The sequence below is a fragment of the Schistocerca piceifrons genome, chromosome 1 (assembly GCF_021461385.2).
Source record: "Schistocerca piceifrons isolate TAMUIC-IGC-003096 chromosome 1, iqSchPice1.1, whole genome shotgun sequence".
Taxonomy (NCBI): Eukaryota; Metazoa; Arthropoda; class Insecta; order Orthoptera; family Acrididae; genus Schistocerca; species Schistocerca piceifrons.
Window position 1 is genome coordinate 767093743 of NC_060138.1, and position 13376 is coordinate 767107118.

The window sequence follows — 13376 nt, forward strand, 5'->3', positions numbered from 1 at the left end:
TTGAACAGGGTTATCTCCAGCAAAGTATTGTAGAGCCAGTAATTGCCATGAGTAGACAATTTATTTGCTTTTTAATTATTTCTGTTTATTTTTTTTATGTTCATACATTTTTCTATGAAGTAAGCAACAATCTGTTTATTCATAAAACCTACTTACATAAATTAGCCCCTCATTTACAATAACTTCCATTTTACACATGCACTTAGCAGCTGGACTAGGTAGCTGTGTCATCAGAGTCATTGAAGAGGAAGACTAAATCTGATACAACAAAACATACTGCCTAGTTAAATAACTTACAACACAAAGGAACTATAGACATTGGCTGCAAGTAGACATTGATCTAAATCAATGAGGAAAGTTAAAAATTTGTGCCAGACCATGATTCGAGGCCAGGTCCTCTGCTTACTAGGCAGATGCGCTGGCCACTGCACCATCTGGACACAATGGTCATTGCAACTGCATGGACTACCCTAACACACCACCCATCAGACCCAAATTCTTAACTTATCCACACACTACTAATGTCGTGCCCCTTGTCCATTATTCCCATTACACACAGCATTTCTCTGATTCCTGTAAGAGTTCAAGCCTGCTGTGCATCTGCACTGGAGGGATTATTGACTGTCCTTGCTTTAATTATATACAGAGTGAATAACCTACAACTTGCACGGCAAATATTGCGTAAATGGAAAGTACTATTGAAGTGTAGTTTTCACAGAATGTATTGGTAGCCAGAGGCTCATACTGTCAGCCAATAAATAGATTGTGATAACACTTAGAAAGTGTATTTTTCATGTAAATATACAGCTTTTTTAATGGAACAATGCCATAGACATTAACAAACTACAAACAGGGTAAATCAAACACTGGAAAATCCAGGATGGAATGTAACAATATAATGAAAAGGATAGTTGCTACTCACCATACAGTGGAGCTGCTGTGTCGCAGGAAAGCACAGTAAAATGAGTCAGAAAGTTTAAATTTTGGCCAACAAAGCCTTTGTCAAAAATAGGTCTCTCTCTCTCTCTCTCTCTCACACACACACACACACACACACCTCACGCAAATGCAACTCACATGTACATGACCACAGTCTCTGCCAGTTCGATCCAGACTGCGAGCAGCAGCAGCAGCACATTATGAGAGAGGCAACTGGGTGAGGGTAATGAGGAGGCTGGGGCAGGGAGGGGGAGGAATAGAGTGTAGTGGTGGGGATGGTGAAGTGCTACTGTGTACATACAGGGATGAGGTGGAGAGTAGGGCAGCTAGGTGCAGTCGAGAGGTTAGATGGAGGGCGGGAGAGAGAGGGGGTGCTGGAATGGGAACAGGGAAGGGGCTAGATGGGTAAGGACAATGACTAATGGAGGTTGAGGCCTGGAGGGTTATGGAAATGTAGGATATATTGCAGGGAGAGTTCCCGCCTGCACAACTCAGAAAAGCTGGTGTTGATGGGAAGGATCCAGATAGAACACACTGTGAAGCACTCATTGAAATGGACGTCGTGTTGGTGCAGTACCCAGCAACAGAGGTGTCCAGTTGTTTCTTGGCCACAGTTTGTCAGTGGCCATTCATGCAGACAGACAGCTTGTTGGTTGTCTTGCTCACATAACATGCAGCACAATGTTTGCAGCTTAGCTTGTAGATTGCATGACTAGTTTTACAGGTAGCCCTGCCTCTAATGGAATAGGTGATGTTTGTCACCGAACTGGAGTACGTGGTGGTGGTGGTGGTGGTGGTGGTGGTGGTGGTGGTAGGATGTATGGGACAGGTCTTGCATCTAGGTCTATTACAGGAATATGAGCCATGAGGCAAGGGGTTGGGAGGAGGGACTGTAAAGGGATGGATGAGGGTGTTGTGCAGGTTTGTTGGGTAGCAGAATACCACTGTGGGAGTGGTGAAATGGACATTTCTAATTTCAGGGCACAACGAGAGGTAGTCAAAACCCTGGCGGAGAAAGTAATTCAATAGCTCCTGTCCTGGGTGGCACAGAGTCATGAGGGGAATGCCCCCTGTGGACGGATGGTGGGACTTTGTGAGGTGCTGGGTGAGGGGAAAGATAAGGTATAGGAGATGTTTCTGTACAAGGTTGGAAGGGTAATTACGATATGTAAAGGCCTTTGTGAGACCCTTGGTATAATTCGAAAGAGACTGCTTGTCACTACAGATGTGATGGCCATGGGTGTCTAGGCTGTATGGAAGGGACTGCTTGGTATGGAATGAGTGGCAGCTGTCGAAGTGGAGGTATTGGTAGATCCGATATGGACAGAGGTACTGATATAGCTATCATTGAGGTGGAGGATAACAATGTGGAAGGTGTCTTGATAGGTTGAGTACAACCAGGTGAAGCAAATGGGGGAGAAGGTGTTGAGGTTCTGAAAGAATATGGGTAGGATGTCCTCAACCTCAATCCAGATCACGAAGATGTCATCAATGACTCTGAACCAGGTGACTTTCACAGCATAGGGTGAGGGATAGCAGGGTAGGGGTGGGGGATGGTAAGAGCTACTGGGAGTGTGCAAGGACGAGGTGGAAAGTAGGGCAGCAAGGTGCAGTTGGGATGTTAGATGGAGAGAGTGGAAAGGCAGTGGTAAAAGAGTGAAGTAAAAAAGAGACTGGATGCGCTGGTGGAATAGAGGGCTGCATAGTGCTGGAATGGGAACAGGGAAGGGGCTAGATGGTTTGGGATCCTGGGTGTTTAGGAAGGATTGCCCTAGATGGCCCCTGAATGGATTGGCATAGGATGGTGCCATGTGGGTACCCATAGCCGTATCCCAGATTTGTCTGCAGGTAATGCCTTCAAAGGAGAACTAATTATGGGTGAGGATGTAGCTGGTCATGGTGACTAGGGAGGAGGTAGTTGGTTTGGAATCCATTGGGCATTGGGAAAGATAGTATTCAATTGCAGTAAGTCCACGGGCATTAGGGACGTTATTGTAAAGAGAAGTGGTATCAATAGTGACATGTAGGGCACCGTGTCGTAAAGGAAAATGAACTGTGGAGTCAGTGGAGGAAATGGTTGGTATCTTTTATGTAGGAGGGTAGGTTGTGGCTAATAGTTTGAAGGTGTTGATCTACAATAGCAGAGATTTTCTCAGTGGGGGCACAGAAACCGGCCAGAATGGTTGGGTTTATAGACTTTAGGAAGGATGTAGAAGGTAGGAGTGTGGGCAGTGGTAAGGATGAGAAGAGAGATGGACTCTGGGGAGAGGTTCTGGGACGGGCTTAAGGATTTAAGGAGAGACTGGAGGTTCTTCTAGATTTCTGGAATGGGGTCACTGTGGCAGGGTTTGCAGGGTGATGAATCTGACAAGAAGGCAGAGTCCTTCTGCCAGGTAATAGTAGGGTAAATTAGCAAGGTAAATTAAAATGTCAGTGTTGTTTGTTGCAGGATTCATTTACAAGATATTGTATTTTGAAAAGTTTCCACACTCACTTGTCTGTGCTGTTCAACTTGCGTAGTTACCACCTATGATGTTGTTATGTTTGCTAACAGCGTGCTTGTGTGTTCCACGATTGCACTGTGACACACCAGTCAATTAGTGTATGACAGTCCAAGCAATGGTTTGTGAGTGGACAATGGGATTTACCAATGCGGAAAAAGCTGAGATGCTCATGGTGTATGGAGAGTATAGGATGAATGCAGTTTGTTCTTGTTCAGTGTATGTAGTGGGATACCTCAACAGATGTCAACCATCTCAGCAGTTATTTACCAACTTCTTCAACAGTTATTTGAGTGGTAGTGTAAAACATAGACAACGTAACAGAAGGAAACGAATGATGACAGAAGAGGGGAAAATTAATGTTCTTGCTGCTGTTGCATTTGATCTCAATGTTAGCTCCTGACGACTGCACAAGGAACTAGCATGAGTCAGGCAAGTGTCCTACACATTTTTCATCAATGACAGTTCCGTCCCTATTACATCTCTTCCCATCACGAGCTGTAGGGAAGTAATTATGAAAATCATGTTAACTTCTGTACGTGGGTATTAAGACAGGATACTTCAGATATATTGTTTAACTTGTTTAGTTATGAAACCACATTTGCCCATCATGGCCAGGTAAACTGCTGAAACATGCACTATTCATCTGTTGACAATACCTGTTGGCTTCGTCAGGTAGAATGCCAGTGTCCATGGAATGTAAACGTGTGGTGTGGGATAGTGGACCATCAGCTAATAGGCCCATTTATCACACACATATTGAAGAATGCAGTTAAGTATATTGCAGAATTCTGACAAGATCATCTTCCACAGATGCTAGGTGTTCCTCTGCAGACTAGACGGAACATGTGGTACCAACATGGTGGCTGCCAGCCCACTGTGCAAGAAATACTACAGCATGTCTTCACAAACCGTTTACAAATCGTTGGATCGGACTTGCAACAGGACCTGTACTTTGGCTGCCCCATTCCCTGGATTTGATGCCTATACACTTATTTCTGTGCGGAAAGCTGAAAGACATTCGTCTACAATAGTCCAGTAGTGGCGTCATAACAAAAACGGCCCTTTGCTTGCAGAAAATGAGGTAGAAGATTTTGTTTTTCTATCTTTTGAATATAGTTGGAAATACACTCCTGGAAATTGAAATAAGAACACCGTGAATTCATTGTCCCAGGAAGGGGAAACTTTATTGACACATTCCTGGGGTCAGATACATCACATGATCACACTGACAGAACCACAGGCACATAGACACAGGCAACAGAGCATGCACAATGTCGGCACTAGTACAGTGTATATCCACCTTTCGCAGCAATGCAGGCTGCTATTCTCCCATGGAGACGATCGTAGAGATGCTGGATGTAGTCCTGTGGAACGGCTTGCCATGCCATTTCCACCTGGCGCCTCAGTTGGACCAGCGTTCGTGCTGGACGTGCAGACCGCGTGAGACGATGCTTCATCCAGTCCCAAACATGCTCAATGGGGGACAGATCCGGAGATCTTGCTGGCCAGGGTAGTTGACTTACACCTTCTAGAGCACGTTCAGTGGCACGGGATACATGCAGACGTGCATTGTCCTGTTGGAACAGCAAGTTCCCTTGCCGGTCTAGGAATGGTAGAACGATGGGTTCGATGACGGTTTGGATGTACCGTGCACTATTCAGTGTCCCCTCGACGATCACCAGTGGTGTACGGCCAGTGTAGGAGATCGCTCCCCACACCATGATGCCGGGTGTTGGCCCTGTGTGCCTCGGTCGTATGCAGTCCTGATTGTGGCGCTCACCTGCACGGCGCCAAACACGCATACGACCATCATTGGCACCAAGGCAGAAGCGACTCTCATCGCTGAAGACGACACGTCTCCGTTCGTCCCTCCATTCACGCCTGTCGCGACACCACTGGAGGCGGGCTGCACGATGTTGGGGCGTGAGCTGAAGACGGCCTAACGGTGTGCGGGACCGTAGCCCAGCTTCATGGAGACGGTTGCGAATGGTCCTCGCCGATACCCCAGGAGCAACAGTGTCCCTAATTTGCTGGGAAGTGGCAGTGCGGTCCCCCACGGCACTGCGTAGGATCCTACGGTCTTGGCGTGCATCCGTGCGTCGCTGCGGTCCGGTCCCAGGTCGACGGGCACGTGCACCTTCCGCCGGCCACTGGCGACAACATCGATGTACTGTGGAGACCTCACGCCCCACGTGTTGAGCAATTCGGCGGTACGTCCACCCGGCCTCCCGCATGCCCACTATACGCCCTCGCTCAAAGTCCGTCAACTGCACATACGGTTCACGTCCACGCTGTCGCGGCATGCTACCAGTGTTAAAGACTGCGATGGAGCTCCGTATGCCATGGCAAACTGGCTGACACTGACGGCGGCGGTGCACAAATGCTGCGCAGCTAGCACCATTCGACGGCCAACACCGCGGTTCCTGGTGTGTCCGCTGTGCCGTGCGTGTGATCATTGCTTGTACAGCCCTCTCGCAGTGTCCGGAGCAAGTATGGTGGGTCTGACACACCGGTGTCAATGTGTTCTTTTTTCCATTTCCAGGAGTGTATGTTGAATCCAAGTTTTTGACCTCCGATACCCTCAGGATAACTTTTTATGGCCAAAAAAAAAACCAGGAAATTTTGGCACTTCTTCAGGTTTTTGCCTATTACACAGAAACTAAGGCTCCTACTGAAAATTTTATCATTACCAAAATCAAAGAGCATTAAATTTTGTGTTGAATGATCTACTTAAACGTTAAAATCAGTGCAGCCTTTTGGCCACAATCAGTTGTCAAATTTCATTAATTTTTACCAACTAGCTAAAAAATTGGCTCCAATGCCTATAACTGAAAATCAGCTACTTTAAAAGAAAAATGTCAAGTTATCAAAGTTGTAGAGCATGGAATTTCATATTACCAAAGCATCTAGTTTTTCAGTTTTAGATACTGCTAAGTGTTCATACACTTGAAAGCCAAATTAATTACACTTTTTAAGAGAAAGTTATACAATGAAATGGAATTTCTTGGGGGAAGACGTCTCTCTAATAAGCTCACACATTTTCTGTGTATGTCGTTTTAATGTTCTTAACTCGTATATTTTTATTCATTTTTATCCATTCCTTTAATTGGTATGAGTGGGTTGATAAAATGAAAACCGAGTACATAGTAATGGCTAATATATATTTACGTGTAAGTAATATAAAAAACTGTGGAAATGGACAAATAAAAGGGCATGACAATATTACAAAATACAATTTAAATATCAGAGATTCACATTTCATCAAATTTCCTTGAGGTCATTTGGAAGACTGCAGCATGTCCCGGTCAAGCATCCCATCTTCAGGATCCATTGCGGCACCTTCACCAGCTTCCTCATCCCACAACATATCTTCCATATCTTCCTTATCCTCTTCAAGCTCAATTTCTGGAGCAATCTCACAAGTTAAGCCACAACAGTGTTTGCATGTGGAGGAAGAGTTCAGTTCAGGTTTGCGACATCCACGTATTGCTGTGCATCCTTTTCGCATGAGCAGGAAACCATCTTCAGTAGCGTGTGTGATGCCGCATATTTCATCACCATCAAAGGAAACAAGCCTGATAAGTTTTTCTTCCAGCTCCACTGGCACGGATCAATTTTATTCCCCATCCAAGACTGCACTTGATGGTAAGATTGTAATGAACGCTACCTTGCTGCAACTGATGTTGGCGATAGCCTTTCAAGTCTGAAAGATTTTCTCAGGGAAGACTTTACAAGAAGCTCGTACCTGAGGTCATCCAATGTCGCGCAGCTGGAATTCTCATACAGTGCGAACATCAGCTGTTCGCCTGCCTGTGCTATTAGATCTTAGAGACTGAGGGTTTAACAAATTCACAGCTTGCACTTTGAAGTGTGGATATTGTTCCACAGGTTTAGTAATTTCACTTTACCTTGACCAAAAAAATAAAGGGATGTAGTATTACATGCTGTGAACGCACAGTTGATAAGGGCAAATGCAGGATCGAAATTGAAAGAATGACTGGAGTACCACACTCCTGCTGATTCCCCTCTTCCCGATTTCTGGAAGTACAAGTTGCTGTTGTTTCCCCAACCCGTTACGAGCTGTCAATGTCCTCGGTCACAATTGCCACACGGTCAGACTCGGCAACTTAGGAAACAGCTGTTTCCACAATTAATGAATCTGCATCTTCTTCTGCCTTTAGCACTTTAATGCCTCCATCCTCAAATTTCCCCATAGGCACCAAAATTAAGCAGTTCTTGTAGGTCTCATTTGCAAGAAACTTCTGTGCAACTGCAACATTTGTATCTTCATTGAAAATGATACCTGATAAAGAACTGGGTGCCCTCAAATGATGAGATCTTTCAGAAGACTTTGTTCCCCTCTGCGAAGCATCACTTGGGTATCCATCAAAATATGTGATCTGTTATATTTCATACAGATGGCTCCAAACTTTTCTCTGATGTGCCAACCTTATAGAGCAGATGACCACCTGCTTAATAGCATGTTTGTCTGTCTTTAGAACGCAATATGTGATGGATTCTGTGTATCAGCAATCTAAAAATTTGTTGGTAGGTTTGTGGACGTATGTGGCATTAGATGTCTACGCACAGGTCATGTAATTCATGTAAGTAAAGGGCCACTGGGCCACTAATTTGCTATGCAGTGAAGGCACCTGACAGCGACCCAGATGCGTTCCATAGGATTTACATCGGGTTAATTTGGTCACCGAGACATCAACGTGAGTTCACTATAATGCTCCTCAAAGCACTGTAATATGGTTATGACTCTAAGGCATGGACAATTAGAGTGCTGAAAGATGATACAGCTGTTGGGGCAGGCATCTAGACTGAAGCAATGCAGTTGGTTACCAGCTGTCAGCGTGTCTTCGATTACTATCACAGGTCCCATGCAAGTGAAGGAGAAGGTCTCCCACAGCATAATAATGTTCCCGCCAGCCTGCATCTGTGGCACACTACATGTTTAGAGCCACTGTTCACCTCAATGCCGGCATTTGTGGAAATGACAATTAACCTAGTGTAGCAAAAATGTGATTTAACTGAAGAGCTTACACATTTCCATTGATCGACAACTGAATTACAATGGTCGTGCCCACTGCAATCATATTTGACGACATTGTTGGGTCAACATGTGAACACACAGGGGTCGTCTGCTGCAGAACTCCATGTTCAACAATGTACAATGAATAGTGTGCTTCGAAACACATGTGCATGCACCAGTATTGTGCTCTTTCGACAGATATGCCACATATCATCTGTCCCACTGTACAAAGCAGACAAACCTCTTAACCTCACATTCTGTGAATAGTCATGGACGTCCAACCATTTAGCGCATAGTGGTGGTTTCACTGGGACTCCTACCTTTTACTGTAGATGCTCACGATGGTAGCACGTGAATATTCGACCAGCTTTGCTGGTTTGGAGATACTCGTACATAGGCTTTGTGTAACAGTAATCTGTCCTTTGTCAAAGTCACTTATCTCAATGGATTTCACCATATGCAACTCATATCTTCACTAGGCTAAGTCCCTGTCCTCATCTGCTTCGCTTTCGTACTTTTGTTACCATGCCCTTGCACAACACAGGAAGACTGGGCACAGCTAACAACAGAAACAATATCAGTGGAAAGCTGGGGATGGCAGCCTTGGCTGTTTATGGTATGTCAATCGAGGGTGATCTACAGATACCTCTACGCCTGAAGGTGTGACAGATTTTTTGTCTTCCTATTCGAAATTTCATTTCACTGAATATCTTTGAATTACAAAAAACCACAAAATGGAATTAGTTTGGCTTTCCAGTGTATGAACATTCAATAGTGCCTAAAACTCAAAAACTAGATGCTTTTGTAACATGAAATTTCATGCTTTACAACTCTGATAACTTGACATTTTCCATTTGGAGTAGCTGTTTTTGAGTTACAGGCATTCGTGGAGACTTTTTAGCCAAGTTGGTAAAAATGAACAAACTCTGACCTCTCATTGCAGCCAAATGGCTGCACTGATTTTGACTTTTAAGTAGATCATTCAACAAAAAATTTAAAGCTCTTTAATTTTGGTAATGGTAAAACTTTCATTGGGGTGCATAGTTTCCAAGTAATAGGGGCCAAAATTTTATGTTTTTTTGGCCACAAACAGTTGTCCTGAGGGTATTGGAAGCTGAAAACTTGGATTCGTCATACTCTCAACTACATGCACACGATAAAAAAAAAAAAAATCTTCTTCTCCATTTTTTGCAACCAATAAGTACCCCTTAACTAGACTGCAAGGACATACCAATTACACCTGATGATATGCGATGAAGTATTAGTGCAGTCTGGTTCATCTATGCACCAGTTGTTCCATACCAGAATGAAAGTGTGTATTGTCACTGCTGGTGGTCATTTTGAACATAACCTGTGATGGTCAATTGTCTCGTCACTGTTCAGAATCCACGTAACTACTGTATGCACTCATATTGTTCCTTATTGTTTGCTACCACAGGTATTGCATAAGTGTCATTGTGGGAACTTTTCAAAATGTGATAAATGACTCACACTAGATTCCTGAAACAAACATCACAGGCATTCTAATTTACCATACTTCTTGTCTGTTAATGTCAATAGGCACTGTTCCATTTTAAAAAGTGTATGTCTGCACAAAAAATACACTTTCCAAGTCTTATTATGATCGGTTGATTGGCTAAAAATACAAGCCTCTGGCTACCAATCCATTCTGTGAAAACCATATATCAATAGCATTTTCCATTTCTGCAATATTTGCGGTGCAAGCTTTAGATGATTCACCCTGTATTTGTGGTGTCTATTCTATGGGATGTGTCCGAAAGAACAGACACCACATACATATAAAATAATTTACATTACAGAGGAAGTTACTTCTGAACATTTACAATTCCTATAACTGCTTAAAAATTGTGTCAGTTACCAGTTCCTGATATTACGTTGATATTAATTTCTGCATTAACAGGTGTAATATATTAAGTAAGTAATATATTAAATAGGCAAATCAACATTTCATCAAGAAAGAATTGTTTAAGAAAGATGAATTAATTACTCCGTATTTCATAATCAATCTCCATCAAAAGTATGAAAATCAATTTGCATGACACTGTGATGTCCGAGTGACAGACTAGTAGAGGGTACCTGTGAGCACCATCGCAGCCGCTCATGCCACCCAGATAGCAGAGAGTCGTAGAGCTGGCGCAGCCACTCATGAACACCACCATCCTCGGCTTCGACTAGAGATGCCCACTGATGCAGAAGTGCACCCCTTTGGCATTTATGGTAATATTTAAGCAGCTGTGGGAGCCGACCAATTGATGTGAAAATTTGTACGTAGATTAGTGACTGGTCTGTGGATAGCAATAGAAGTAGAGGACAACTTCAGATATTAGCATACATATTTTACAATCTTGTTTAATTTTTAAAAGCAAAACTAAAAGCTCCTTTTACTCATTTTGAATAAATGGTGATAATGTTGCTACTCATGAACACTGAAAGTATTTGTGACAGTGGGTAGCTAATGAGACTACCATGAATAGGCAAGTTACATTGTAGCAATGACTGAATGTTTCCGTATGAACAAGATGCTGTCAGTTTTTGTTATTGTTTGCTGTGCTTCATAAATATGTACATCATCTACAAACTGCCCTTGTATTCACCTACATATACATGATGTACTTCCAGCTTTTGTCTTACTCCTCTCTCTGTCTGCATCCTTTCATTTTTACTGGTGGTCATCAATTTTGTGAAACCAAAACTGATCACCTCCAACATTTTCCACTGCTGTGAATCAATAGGAAAAAGGATTTAATAACTATTAATTTACATGTTCCTAATATTCATAGCTGCTGTCACATTTCTCACACCTTATGCACACACTACAGGAACAAGACAATAATAAATGGTTATTTTGATCATCCCCCCCCCCCCCCCCCACCGAACCATGGACTTTGCCGTTGGTGAAGAGGCTTGCATGCCTCAGTGATGCAGATAGCCGTACCGTAGGTGCAACCACAACGGAGGGGTATCTGTTGAGAGACCAGACAAACGTGTAGTTCCTGAAGAGGGGCAGCAGCCTTTTCAGTAGTTGCAGGGGCAACAGTCTGGATGATTGACTGATCTGGCCCTGTAACACTAACCAAGACGGCCATGCTGTGCTGGTACTGTGAACGGCTGAAACCGAGGGGAAACTACAGCTCTAATTTTTCCCAAGGGCATGCAGCTTCACTGTATGGTTAAATGATGGTGGCATCCTCTTGTATAAAATATTCCGGAGATAAAATAGACCCCTATTTGGATCTTCGGGCTGGGACTTCTCAGGAGGATGTTGTTATCAGGAGAAACAAAACGGGCGCTCTACTGATTGGAGTGTAGAATGTCAGATCCCTTAATTGGGCAGGTAGGTCAGAAAATTTAAAAAGGGAAATGGATAGGTTAAAGTTAGATATAGTGGGAATTACTGAAGTTCAGTGACAGGAGGTACAGGACGTCTGGTCAGGTGAAAACAGGGTGATAAAATCAAATAGGAGTAACGCAGGAGTAAATTTAATAATGAATTAAAAAACAGAAAAGTGGATAAGCTACTATGAACACCATTGCGAACACGTTACTGTAGCCAAGATGGACATGAAGCCCATGCCTACAACATTGGTATAAGTTTATATGCCAACTAGCTCCGCAGATGATGAAGAGACTGAAGAAAAGTATGATGAGATAAAAGAAATTATTCAAATAGTTAACAGTGAAGAAAATTTAATAGTCATTGGAGACTGGAATTCAACAGTAGGAAAAGGAAGACAAGGATAAGTGGTAGGTGAATATGGACTGGGGGTAAGAAATGAAACAGGAAACCGCCTGGTAGAATTTTGCACAGAGCACAACTTAGCCATCGCCAATACTTGGTTTAAGAATCGTGAAATAAGGTTGTACACGTGGAAGAGCCCTGGAGAAACTGGAAGGTTTCAGATTGATTATATAATGGTAAGACAGAGATTTAGGAGCCAGGTTTTAAATTGTAAGACGTTTTCAGGGGCACATGTGAGCTCTGACCACAATTTATTGGTTATGAACTGAAGATTAAAACTGAAGAAACTGCAGAAAGATTGGAATTTAAGGAGATGGCACCTGTATAAACTGAAAGAATTAAAGGTTGCAGAGAGTTTCAGAGGGAGCATTAGGGAATGATTGACAAGAACAGGGAAAAGGGATATAGTAGAAGTAGAACAGGTACCTTTGAGAGATGAAATAGTGAAGGCAGCACTGGACCAAGTACATAAAAAGACAAGGGCTAATAGAAATCCTTGAATATTATACTGAATTTAATTGATGAAAGGAGAAAATATAAAAATTCAGTAAATGAAGCAGGCAAAAAGGAATACAAACATCTCAAAAATGAGATCGACAGGAAGTGCAAAACAGCTAAGAGAGAATGGCTAGAGGACAAATGTAAGGATGTGGAAGTATTTATCACTAGGGGTAAGATAGATGCCATCTACAGAAAAATTAAAGAGGCCTTTGGAGAAAAGAGAACAACCTGCATGAATATCAAGAGCTTAGGTGGTAAACCAGTCCTAAGCAAAGATGGGAAAGCCGAAACGTGGAAGGAATATATAAAGGGGCTATACAACGATGATGTACCTGATGGCAATATTATGTAACTAGAAGAGGACATAGATGAAGATGAGTTGGGAGATATATATCGCGTGAAGAATTTGACGGAGTGCTGAAAGACATAAGTAGAAACAAGGGCCTGCGAGTAGACAACATTCCATTAGAACTACTGATAACCTTGGGAGAGCCACCCATGACCAAACTCTTCCATCTGGTGGGCAAGATGTATGAGACAGGCAAAATATCCTCAGACTTCAAGAAGAATATAATGATTCCAGTTCCAAAGAAAGCAGGTGCTGACATGCGTGAAAATTACTGAACTGTTAGTT

At 43.1% G+C, this 13376-nt stretch overlaps 1 protein-coding gene across 2 annotated transcripts in view; it reads right to left on the reverse strand.

The window, feature by feature from the left end:
• The window catches only part of LOC124712331 (conserved oligomeric Golgi complex subunit 7), a 79848-nt gene that overhangs the window by 42356 nt on the left and 24116 nt on the right, over window positions 1-13376 (reverse strand). For both annotated transcript variants that reach the window (XM_047242637.1, XM_047242629.1), the window contains exon 7: window positions 10579-10787. In XM_047242637.1, coding sequence (XP_047098593.1) covers window positions 10579-10787 — 209 coding nt within the window. The remainder of the gene's footprint in view (window positions 1-10578; window positions 10788-13376) is intronic.